Consider the following 12,804-nt stretch of genomic DNA (forward strand, 5'->3'; position numbering starts at 1 on the left):
CAAGTTACAAGATACGAGCTTTTTAAAGTAACTGTCAACGCTCGTTGGCAAGGCGCTAAAAACGTAATGATATCAGTGTTGGGGCATAAATTAAAATCAATAATTCAATAACTTATCTCTTTATTATCCACTAAGCAGCCAAATATGAATAAACGCAAATTCATTCTGTTACGACTAACGGAACACTCACACTAGTGTAAATACATTAAACCACGCACACATCTATACGAATCCGTCTCACAAAGGTTTTACCACCAAGTCAACAATATTTCTTTTACTTCACATTAAATTTCATAGTCCGTCCAACCATTTCAGTCTTATAAAAGGCAGATAATTAATCAATGTTGCCATCCTTGACCGAATTTCGTGCCCAAATAATGACAGTTGGAAAGACTATTAAAAAAAAGTTAATCTTTTGCAATATGAAATGGCAACACTGAATAAAACACGCCGGTGTCGCCATCTAGTTGCACCTTCGTGAAAAGGACCCGAAAAATAAACTCTAAACATTAATAATAATCTCTTAATTCGACCCGATACAGAACTCCTTTCAAAACGATATAAACAATATCTTTTGCTTTATAAAGCATAATACAATTTAAAATATAACATCAATGAGATATCATAATTTTAAGCTCTATCTAAATAAAGTTCATTTCACAATTCTGTCCATTTCCATGCATTATTCATATAAACATTTATTACTCTATGACGGCACACATAAAATTAGCCTAAAAATTAAATCCCAATTAATGTAAATTTGTACTCAAATATAGTCTAATCTCGAACACTTTTATTTTAAAAAAAGAAAGAAAAAGTATAATGAGTGATGTAAAGTCATTCAAACCATGATTTAATCAACAGTCAAGATTTCTCTAAAACAAAAATATTAGAGAACTACATACACATTAACATAAAACTTCAGTTTTCCGCCTCACATACAAACATACCGACAAGTTACTTCCTACATTTTGTGCCTGCAATAATATTTTACATGACAAAGTACGCAAAAATAAAATATATGTTTTGAACTTTTGTTCAGTGCTATAAGCCCGTTTCATATAATTTTACGCGACTTAGTTATATAAAATACTAAGGCGATGGCATAAAAACGTTTTGACTGTAGTTTGGCAATTTCCGCTCCGTAATATCAAACCCATAGACAATGAAACCCATAGATAATCATAATATATATATACTGATCACTATACATTTTGGTAATATCGGTAGAGGAGATGTTTGTTTCTAATAAAAGCGTCAGAGAGCGGCTTATGACAAAGAAAAAAGCGGCCAAGTGCGAGTCGGACTCGCCCATGAAGTTGAAGGGTTCCGTAGCAGCAAGTAACATAATAAAATTGCGGTTCACGATTCATGACGTATAAAAAAAACTACTTACTAGATCTCGCTCATACCAATTTTCGGTGGAAGTTTGCATGGTAATGTACATCATATATTTTTTTAGTATTATCATTCTCTTATTTTACAAGTTACAGGGGGGGGGCACACATATTACCACTTAGGAAGTGTCTCTCGTGCAAAGTATTCAGTTTAGAAAAAAAATATATTAGAAACCTCAATATCATTTTTGAAGACCTATCCATAGATACCGCACACGTATGGGTTTGATGAAAAATAATTTTTGAGTTTCAGTTCTGTATGGGGAACCCCCAAAATTTATTGTTGTTTTTCTATTTTTGTGTAAAAATCTTAATGCGGTTCACTGAATACATCTACTTACCAAGTTTCAACAGTATAGTTCTTATAGTTTCGGAAAAAACTGGCTGTGACATACGGACGGACAGACAGACAGACATGACGAATCCATAAGGGTTCCGTTTTTTGCCATTTGGCTACGGAACCCTAAAAACATAAATATTTACAGACAAGACATAAAAAGGGTAAGGAGATAGTATTGAAAGCCTATCTGTGGGAATAGATGGACAAGTGTATTAGGGTAGGAGCATCACAGACTCACCTGAATTTAAAACCCGATTTCGGGTGCATCCTACACGGACTGAAATTATCAGAAATTAAAAACCGGAATCCTAAAAATCGGAATAAATTCAGTTATTGTCTATGGGTGGTATTCCACCTGTAAATTTTTTTTGTCCAATGTGTATTTGCATCTCACATTTTGCTTGATGAGAGAGTGAGACGCAATGCACATTGGACCAAGATATTGGACAGCTGGAATACCGACCTTGGGCATCTGATTATTTTGTAAAGAAAAAAACCGGGCAAGTGCGAGTCGGACTCGCGCACGAAGGGTTCCGTACCATAATGCAAAAAAAAACAAAAAAAGCAAAAAAGAAAACGGTCACCCATCCAAGTACTGACCACTCCCGACGTTGCTTAACTTTGGTCAAAAATCACGTTTGTTGTATGGGAGCCCCATTTAAATCTTTATTTTATTCTGTTTTTAGTATTTGTTGTTATAGCGGCTACAGAAATACATCATCTGTGAAAATTTCAACTGTCTGGCTATCACGGTTCGTGAGATACAGCCTGGTGACAGACGGACGGACGGACGGACGGACGGACGGACGGACAGCGAAGTCTTAGTAATAGGGTCCCGTTTTACCCTTTGGGTACGGAACCCTAAAAACCAGGCGCCATAGATTAGAAATTATTTTCCGTTACATAAAGGTTCTTAATTCTGATAACTACAGCTTATGTAGGGTGCGTCTTCCATTGGCTATTAATCTGTCCATGGTCAAGGAAATTAGTCAGTCCTATAACTCACGACTACTAACTATAGACGTTAATAAGATCCAATAAATAATCAGGCTCTGAGGGCCTACTGTCAATATTGAAAAAATAAAATTTATAGTCGCACCAATAAAAGTCTGCAGCGGGTTTGATAGCCCACGCAGTGTGTTATTTATACGTCCTAATTTGATAGAAGTTTGACGTTTAAAATGACATTTGCACTGCGTGGGCTATCAAAATCGCTGCAGACTTTTTACGGTCTGCCTATATCTGCCTGTCTATCTTGCATATTCGAACGATCGATAGAGGCAGATACTAACGAGATTGTTCGACATTGGCAGTAGACCCTCTAAGTCCAGACGTCTGTGGTGGTTTCACGGAAGTATTTCCCGTGGAGTATATCGGTTGAGTTGTCCCTCGACCAGCAGGCAGTACTGCCGCACGAGCAGCAGGATGCGGCGCGTGCGCTGCAGGAACCGCTGCCCGAGCGCGGGCCCAGCTGATCACTTCGACGTCAGGAACATTATGAGTCTGGAACGATAGGGCGGTATTTTATTATTTGTCCACACTTGTACATATATTTTTTGCAGTCTAAATTGGACGGCTATTTGTTTGTGCCTCTGGCAGTCGAAACGGCTGGCTGTTGGTGCTCAGAGGCTAGAGAGTTTTTTAAGGAGGTTGGGAACCGATTGCGAGATAGAGGCCTGGATCCCCGCTCCGGGTCATTCCTGGTGCAGAGGTTGTCCATCGCGATTCAGCGCGGTAATGCGGCAAGCGTTTTGGGCACCTTTGCGCCAGGGATGACGCGGGGTGGAATATTTGACTGACGGTTGACTGCTTTGTTTTTGACTTGTGTTTTTTTAATTTATTAATTTGATGATTGAATATGTTTAGGTATAAGTTTTAATTTCTATTAGGTTTAGTTGTATTCATGGTTTATGTAATTGTATGATTTGAATAAAACGATGAATTGTAAATTTTAGATTTAAGCTAGTTATTAATTTCGTCTAAATTGGAGACGCGTTCAGTGTCAGAATGGCCGTATAGGATTTTTTATTTATATTTTCCTAGTTCGCGTGATGTGATTTGTGATGTGTTATAGACGAGGACGCATTCGATGTCGGGACGGGCGAGTCGCAGCTCTATATTTATTCTGATCGGTCACCTGAAGTGTATGGCCTTGTTAGCGAGCAGTCTGTTGGTGTCGGCGTGGTCGTGCAGCGGTAGAGGCTGCGGAGGAGCCTCCGGGCCGTCGTCCGCGAACACGTGCTGCTGCACGCGCGCGCGCACGCCCGCCTCGCCGTACGGCCCGCGCAGCCCCACCCACTGCACGTGCAGGGGCGACAGCGTCTTGCTCTTCAGGATTAACTGGAAATTACATGCGATTGCGATTTAGATTTACAAAAAAATATTTCTGCCGTTTCGTTGCTTTACTTTAACCCTTTACCTACGGGCTATTTAATCGCTCCGTCACCGCCCAATACGGGCATGTTTTGACGAGAGTCAGCGGTTAGGCATTATTTCACTTACTTGTAACTTTTGATGTATTACAGCTACACACTTAAAACTTCACACACACAATAAGTATAATGTGCTTAATCAATAAATAATCACTTGGAGTAATAATATTCACTATTTTTTCTGCTATTAAGCAATATACCAGTCACTAAGAAATTGAAGATTTTTAAGTTACTACTCGCGGATCTCACAAGTTTACGTTTAAAAACATTAGTTTATAATATACTTAACACAAATAAACACTTAAATAACGATAATTATGAAATTAATGCATAAAAATCAATCACAAAAAACGTTGCACGAAAACAATTTGCCACTTATGGAAAATAGTGATGTGCGTCTATCGACACATTTGTCGATATATCGATAACCTAGTAAATGTTAAACTGAAATTTAACAAGTTAGGATTGTGGTGAAATTATTATTAGGTACAATAGTACCTAATAATGATTTCATAAGATGTTAAATTCCAATATTTGAACCAAAAACGGTAAAAAACACTAAAAATAACACTCCAAACACTCCCACGCCGTACTCTCATATCGACAATAGTAGAAGAGCCGGCCGCAAATTTTTTAACCGACTTGATACCACGATGAAATACACAATGGGAAACCATAAAAGTGATGCTAAGTCCGAATTCGATAGTCTGCCACGGCGGAACTTGCCGAAAGTACGAAAAAGAAGGCCACTTCCGGTGCGAAAAAAGGGGGCTGATTTAACCCATCTGATACCGAAATAATAATTATGGCAGCAGTTAGAAATTTACATGTAGACACATAAAAGCGAAGTCTGCCAGTATTTTTTTAGCCGGAAGTGCTTGGCAGACGCTCTCAAAGGTGGCCAACGGGACCCCTAATTTAACCCATCTGATACCACCATGAAACCAATTCCAGTCGGTAGGTATGAACCCTCATGTCAGGAATATATAAGTCTGCCAAGGCTATTCCTGCCGAAACACCTTGGCAGACGAGATTATGTAAGCAAGGTCGGCATCGGTTACCCTACACTAACCCATCTGATACCACCATGAAACCAATTCCAGTCAGTAGGTACGAACCCCCATTTTAGGAATATATAAGTCTGCCAAGGTTTTTCCTGCCGAAACACCTTGGCAGACGAGATTATAAGCAAGATGACCATCGGTTACCGTACACTAACCCATCTGATACCGCCATGAAACCAATTCCAGTCGGTAGGTATGAACCCTCATTTCAGGAATATATAAGTCTGCCAAGGCTTTTCCTGCCGTAACACCGTGGCAGACGAGATTATGTAAGCAAGGTCGGCATCGGTTACCCTACACTAACCCATCTGATACCACCATGAAACCAATTCCAGTCGGTAGGTATGAACCCCCATTTTAGAAATATATAAGTCTGCCAAGGTTTTTCCTGCCGAAACACCTTGGCAGACGAGATTATAAGCAAGATGACCATCGGTTACCGTACACTAACCCATCTGATACCACCATGAAACCAATTCTAGTCGGTAGGTATGAACCCTCATTTCAGGAATTTATAAGTCTGCCAAGGCCTTTCCTGCCGAAACACCTTGACAGACGAGATTATGTAAGCAGCATCCGCATCCGAGCGATCCGTATTTTGGAATTATACAGATTACGGACATTATTAATAGCTGTAGCTGTAGGCTTATTTATTACTTTATGATTATACATATTTGTATATTATTATGTTATTAATAAAATATATTTATAATTTATTAAACCTAAACTTAATACATTGGGAATTCATTACCTGCTTACGGCAGTAGTAGGGATTAGTGGGTGAGTTCTGGCTCACTGAGCCAGGCCAACATTACAGTCCCTCCCCCTTTTTAGGGTTCCGTACCTCAAAAGGAAAAAACGGAACCCTTATAGGATCACTCGTGCGTCTGTCTGTCCGTCCGTCTGTCACAGCCAATTTGCTCCGAAACTACTGGACCAATTAAGTTGAAATTTGGTACACTTATGTAAGTCTGTGACCCAAAGACGAATATGTAACGTCAACAAATGAATTTCAAACATAAGGGCTACTTTTGGGGGGTAAAAGATAAAATTTAAAAACAAAGTTTTGCAAACTATGTCGTGTTACATATCAAACGAAAGAGCTCATTGTGAGAATCTCAAATATATTTTTTTTATAAATTTACAATAAAAAATTTAGAAGTTATTCAAGAAATAAGACAAAAAATGACCATTCCCCCCCCTCTATCTCCTAAACTACAGGGTCTAAAATTCTGAAAAAATTACTCATAATAGTCCTTTACCTAACGATGACAGGAAAACCTGTTAGAAATCTACCGTCAAGCGTGAGTCGGATTTAAGAACAAAAATGCGGTTTAGGTTTTTTAGGGACACAGCCGCAATAGTTTAAGTGAAACGTGATGTAGACAGCTATTTGCGAAGGCCCTAGACCGATATCCGCATAAGGCCGAAGGCCCGAAGCGTCCCGAAGAGGCGTGCCATTACGACTCACGCTTGAAGCTAACTTCAAGCATGAGTCGGAATGACGACAAAAAATACGACTAGACCGTAAAAAGTCTGCAGCGATTTTGATAGCCCACGCAGTGCAAGTGTCATATTAAACGTCAAACTTCTATAAAATTATGACGTATTAATAACACTTACACTGCGTGGGCTATCATATCCGCTGCAGACTTTTATTGGTGTGACTATAGGCTGTATCTGGCACACAGCCGCATTGGTACAAGTGTAGTACTGATTGATTAGGTTACTATTGTTACGTGTTTTAAAAAGCACTAAACAGGGTGGCCAAAAATTAACTAAGTGTATTCCCGTTGCCAACGTGCAACCCCGAAATTGCGAGGAAAAATTTGGCTGTTTCATACATTTTGGCTGGTCCGTTTTCTACGGGAGGATACATTTTTTTTCGCGATTTCGGGGTTGGGGTCCCATAGTAAAAGTTGTAAAGCTCAGTATAATCCGAAAACCTCCCCGGCTACGGGAATGCATTTATTTTTTGGCCACCCTGTAGGTATTATCTCTCTTCGCCCTTTTAAAACACTTGCGCTTCGCATTTGGACACCTTGTACTACTGTTCGGCATTTAATCTTCCTATCTAAGCTACTTTGCATAGTTGCAGAGATAATATAAGCCACCACGCCAGAAAACTTCATGTTACACCTGGTTTTTGATTGACTCATTCGGGTTTTTCAAGACGTTTCACTCACGTCACGTTTGATGTACAAAAAAAAATTGTTGAAAATTGTGTGATGTACGGAACCCTTGAAACGCGAGTCCGAACTCGCACTTGACCAGTTTTTTTTCCCTTGTTGAGGCCCTGCAACCTTGCCTTGAACCCAAACTAATGTCATTGTAGCTCGAATCTAACCTAATCTATTTTTATTGCGTTTAAAAGATTTCAATTATCTACTTTTGCAAAGTTAAATGTTGTAATCTCTATTTCGCAAAATGGAATTTTAATGTGACTTTAATGTATGTGCAGTCTACTTAGTAATTGGGTTTAAAGATATAAAAACACACATTTTATTTCCTATCCTAAGTATCCTATCCTAAGTTTATTCAAATAATATTCTGAACATATATAGTAACATCATTACTTATTCTGTGTACAGTGGAGAAAACGAATGAAATCATGCAATTTGATTTTGCTATTTTTAAATAAAGAGTAACCAAACAGTATTTTCCACAGTTGTTGGTAATGATACCATCTCTTACAATTTCTCTTCATGAACATTTTATGATACCTAACCTAACCTTCCAGTTTTCGCCCGAATTAATCAAAAAATTCACCAACACCATTTACACCAACCAAATAGAAAACGGGTCCGTGTCCGAATTCGCGATCTCGAGTCCGGGTCCGCGTCCGGGTCCAGGTTCAGGTAGAAGTCGAATTCAAAATCTTGCTTGTTTTGCCAGTGGGGTAACTTGCTTAACAATCAATTAGAAAAAGACAAGTCGTCGAGGAGTTCCGTTCTGATCACCATCAGCAATACCACTTCATCAAATGCCACTGTTCTTAATGTAAATCCTTGTTTGCCTGATGAAAATACAAAAGTCACTATACAATGCCATTCAGATTTGTAGAGTTCCCTCGATTCTTTATGTGTCCCATCATTAGAACTTGAGCTTGACGAAAATGTGACTTAAAAACCTAACGTGCTTAACAAACATAACGAAGAGGACAAATCCCCAAACATGAGCTATGCGTCGTTGAAGAGTTCCATTCTGATCATCATCAGCAGTTTCACTTCATCAAATGTCACAATTTTGAATGTAAATGCTTGGTTTGTTTATAAAAACACCAGTATCACTATATGTTAGGGTGGTTCAAAAAACATTTTTTTTCCTAAGGGGCACCCCCTTATTTAGTTACACTTATTATATTGATAAAATACACCAAGTTTCGTAATTTATCTCAACTACAAGGGGACGCCTCACCACGTTGAAATTTTGTAAGTTGTTTGAAACCCAAAAAAAAGAGTATTATTCAGAATTTTATTAACTTATTTTTTTTGGATTTCATACAATTTGAAAAATTTCTAAGTGTTTGAGCACCCCCTTGTAGTTAAGATAAGATTACAAACTTGGTGTATTTTGTCAACATAATAAATGTAACAAAATAAGGGGGTGCCGCTTCTTCTAGCTAGAGTTTGAATTTTTCCCATACAAACGTGAACCACCCTACTACTATATGTAGCACAACGTCCTGAGTGGCGCAGGCTGGTGCATGACAAAGTGCGCGATTTCGAGAAGCAACGTAAAGTTGACCTCGACACAACGCGATGATCTGAAAGCGCGCCAGCCTGCTTCCATTCACTACCACTATGTGGCTGGTGTTCTCACGTGCCCTCAATGTGCGCGGAGGTTCACCTCCAAGATCGGCTATGTCAGCCATATTCGGGCGCACGAGTGCCGAGCTAACTAGGAGTCGAAGTGGTCGCCATGGTCGAAATCGGCCGGAAGGATCATCATCATCATTTCATTCACCTAGAAGATTTGAAGAGTGCCCTCGATTCCTCATAAATCTCACCATCAGTATTGGGTTTTGACAAAGACGGAACCAATCTGTATGTATATACTTACAAGTTACAACTCAACTAAAAAAAGAATTTTCAAAATCGATCCCGAAATGACGGAGATATCAAACATTAAAAAAACATTTTCATAAATCATTTATTTTATTTTTCGTGATAAACTTAGTGTACATACAAAAGTAACATGCAAGGCTTTTAATACAAACATAATTACAAATTGTTTACCACGAAATGGGCTCGCCTCAGCATAATGCTGACCCGAGAGTCGGCGCTGGTTTTCCGGCGAGTCCATTTTGGTGGGCCACGATCGCAGCTGTACGGCACGGCCTCGTAGAACTGAACGCAATCATGCGGCGGCTGCCAGCGCCATCTGGCCTACGGGTGTGACAAATGACAGATAACCTAAAAGGCAATGCCGCGCAGACAGGGTGCTAACAATAACAATTGAGAATACTAGAACATTTCAAACATAAAACACATGGAATAACTGTGAAAACATTACAAATATTCGGATACAAACAAACAACATAAATAAATAAGACTACATACGTGATTAACGTTAAAAAAGGTTACCAAACACACTGTTTATTCTGTTTACCAAAGTGAGAAGTGAAGGAGAGATCAAGAAAATATCTCTTACATAAAAGGCAGATAAAACACACGCGCAAACAGACAGCGATAAAGAAGGGATATGACAGCAAAACTATACATACAGACGCATTGGGTTACTTACAGTGAGGAAAGGACATAAAAACAGGTATTTATTATTATACAATTGCTTGCTATTTAGGACATACATATTAAAATTCAATCTAAAAATATTCTATTTATAATTATAATTACCTTAATATAATTATTGACGAGTAGTTACAGTACCGGTCAAAAGTTTAAGTTCACTCTGTAAATTCGGTTAAATGAAGCTATAACACAATGTACTAATAAAAGTATTTAATAATCTTTTATTACATAATAAATTAAAGGTAATTCTCTAATTTAAAACCACAATTAAATAAAAAAAGATCAGTTTTTGCCAACTTTAGACTCTTCAAAATATCCGCCTTTTGCTTTCAATGCTGCCATACACACTTTCGGCATTCGCGTAATTAGTTTTTGCAGTGTTGATGTCGAAATTTTATTCCAACAAATGTATAGGTATTCCCAAAGCTGTTCTTTATTAGTTGGCCGCATTTTTCTCACACGCCTGTCCAATTCATCCCATAACAACTCAATCGGATTGAGGTCGGGCGATTGAGGAGGCCAATCCATATATTTTAATTCTTTTTGGTTCTCTTTGGATGAAATGTAGTTTTTGCACAACTTCGACGTATGCTTGGGATCGTTGTCTTGTTGGAAAACAAAACCTCTGCCTACAATCCGTTTTCCAGATGGAAAAGCGTGACGTTGCAAAATGTTATAATACATTTTCTTATCCATTATGCCATTGACTCTCACGAGATCACCAACTTTATCACCCGCAAAGCATCCCCAGACCATAACTGATCCTCCACCGTGCTTCACTGTTGGCATCACGCATTGCTTTATCATTCGTTCGCCTACTTGTCGTCGAACATATTGACGACGTCTCCCTCCAAAAATTTCAAACTTCGATTCGTCAGAAAATAAAACTTTAGACCACTGTTCAGACGTCCAGTTTTTGTGTTTCTGGGCCCATTTCAACCTCTTAACTTTATTCTGACTACGTAACAAGGGTTTTTTGGCAGCAATACGACCTTTTAGACCATAGTTTCGCAGACGCCGTTGCACTGTCGAAACCGATACTCGCTGTTCTCGGGTGGCGTTGAGTTCTTCGCAAATTTCTGGAGCAGTTAGAGTACGTTGGCGTTTGCTCTGCACGCAAATAAATTGGTCTTCGCTTTTAGACGTGACTTTTGGCCTACCTGATCGAGATCGACTGCAATTAAGACCGGTTTTTTGTTTTCGTTTCAAAGTACTCACGACAGCGGTTTGAGAAACCTTCATTTTTTCAGCGATTTTCCGCGTCGTGTAGCCCTCATTTGACAGAGTTACAATAACAGCACGAGTTTCGACACTAAAATCGGCTTTGCGACCCATTTTAAATGATTTCTAACTTCACGAAATCTCATAGGAAATACGGAACAAAAATATTAAATGGATCAAATTTTCCGAATAACATAAAACGATTCCTCCAAGAGGTATTTTTATTGTTATTTGGTAGTCGTGGAAACAATTAAACGTTTGAAATTCAAAACATATTCTATATTTGAGCATAATTACATATGATAACCTTATTTCGCAGAGTGAACTTAAACTTTTGACCGGTACTGTATATTCGCCAGTAATTACCTTAAAAGCAACTAGTGTCATGCCTTAAAGTTTCCTGTTGCCGCTGGTGTTGTAGTGTGAATATTTTGAGTTTGGCTTTAAAACTTATAATACTTTCTAGGTTCCTGAGAGGGGGTGGAATGTTATTCCAGCAACGGGTGGCCATGTACTTGAAACTCCCACGGAAGGCAGCTGTAGCATGTCGAGGAGTTACCAACTGCACGCTGCAATTACGTGCGCCAAGTGATCTACGAGTGGACATCCAAGACAACTTCTCAAAAAGATATGACGGAGATTTGTATTTTACAATGCCGAATAGAAAGCTAGATGAAGCTTTCGACGGTGCAGCATTTTAAGAACACTGTGTTTATTTAAGAAAGGAGTCACATGGCCTCTATGTGGGATATTGAAGCAGAACCGGGCGCAAGCATTTTGCACCCTCTGTATAAGTCGCTTTGTTTTTGATAGGAGACGTGGACCATACACTAAATCCATATAATTTAATTTGGAAAGAACAAGAGCTTCAACTAACTGAGTGCGCAAGGTTTCGTTGATAAATGGTCGTATATTATATAGTAGTTTGAGCCTGTAAAAACAGTTTCTAACAAATTCAGTAACATGTTTCTCAAACCTAAGTTCGCTGTCCATAATCAAGCCTAAATTTCGAGCCTCATATACGCGTTCAATGGGTTCACCTGATAGGAATAGATCTACAGTAGGTCTGATTATGTTCAGCTGATTTTTGGTGCCATATATTAGATATTTTGTTTTAGAAGGATTGAGCATTAAACTATTATCTAAAGCCCAAGAGGCTATACTTGCAAGGTCTACATTAAGTTTTTGAATAGCAGTGTCAATTTCAGAAGGTTTACAAGTAATATATATCTGTATGTCATCTGCATAAATATGATACATACTTGCAGTGTGTGATGTGAGTTGGTATGTCTGCTGTATATAAGATGAACAGGATTGGGCCGAGTATCGACCCCTGCGGAACACCTCTGGAAAGGGGCATTTTTCCTGAGACTTTGGCCGGTCCATCACTTGAGGACAGCTTTACATATTGGTGCCGCAATGTGAGATAACTATGAAACCAATGCAGAGCACTATTATCAAATCCATAGTAACTTAGCTTTGATAGTAACAGGTCTATATTAATACAGTCAAATGCCCTGGAAAAATCAAGTAGCACAAGCAGTGTACACATACCCTTATCTTGTGAGCAAAGAATGTTGTCCGTGACATCAAGCAGGG

General features: G+C 38.8%; 2 protein-coding genes across 2 annotated transcripts in view; one reads left to right on the plus strand and one right to left on the minus strand.

Annotated features, from left to right (window-relative positions):
• LOC134672067 (protein VAC14 homolog) overlaps positions 1-12,804 on the plus strand; it is a 443,464-nt gene that overhangs the window by 358,882 nt on the left and 71,778 nt on the right. The window lies entirely within an intron of this gene.
• Positions 1,481-12,804, minus strand: part of LOC134672086 (zinc finger TRAF-type-containing protein 1 homolog) — a 36,997-nt gene continuing 25,673 nt past the window's right edge. The window contains exons 5-6 of the mRNA XM_063529993.1: positions 3,875-4,077; positions 1,481-3,240 (exon numbers count right to left, since the gene is read on the minus strand). Of these exons, the coding sequence (XP_063386063.1) occupies positions 3,213-3,240; positions 3,875-4,077 (231 nt within the window). The 3' untranslated portion in view covers positions 1,481-3,212. The remainder of the gene's footprint in view (positions 3,241-3,874; positions 4,078-12,804) is intronic.

Source organism: Cydia fagiglandana, chromosome 16, assembly GCF_963556715.1.
Source record: "Cydia fagiglandana chromosome 16, ilCydFagi1.1, whole genome shotgun sequence".
Lineage (NCBI taxonomy): Eukaryota > Metazoa > Arthropoda > Insecta > Lepidoptera > Tortricidae > Cydia > Cydia fagiglandana.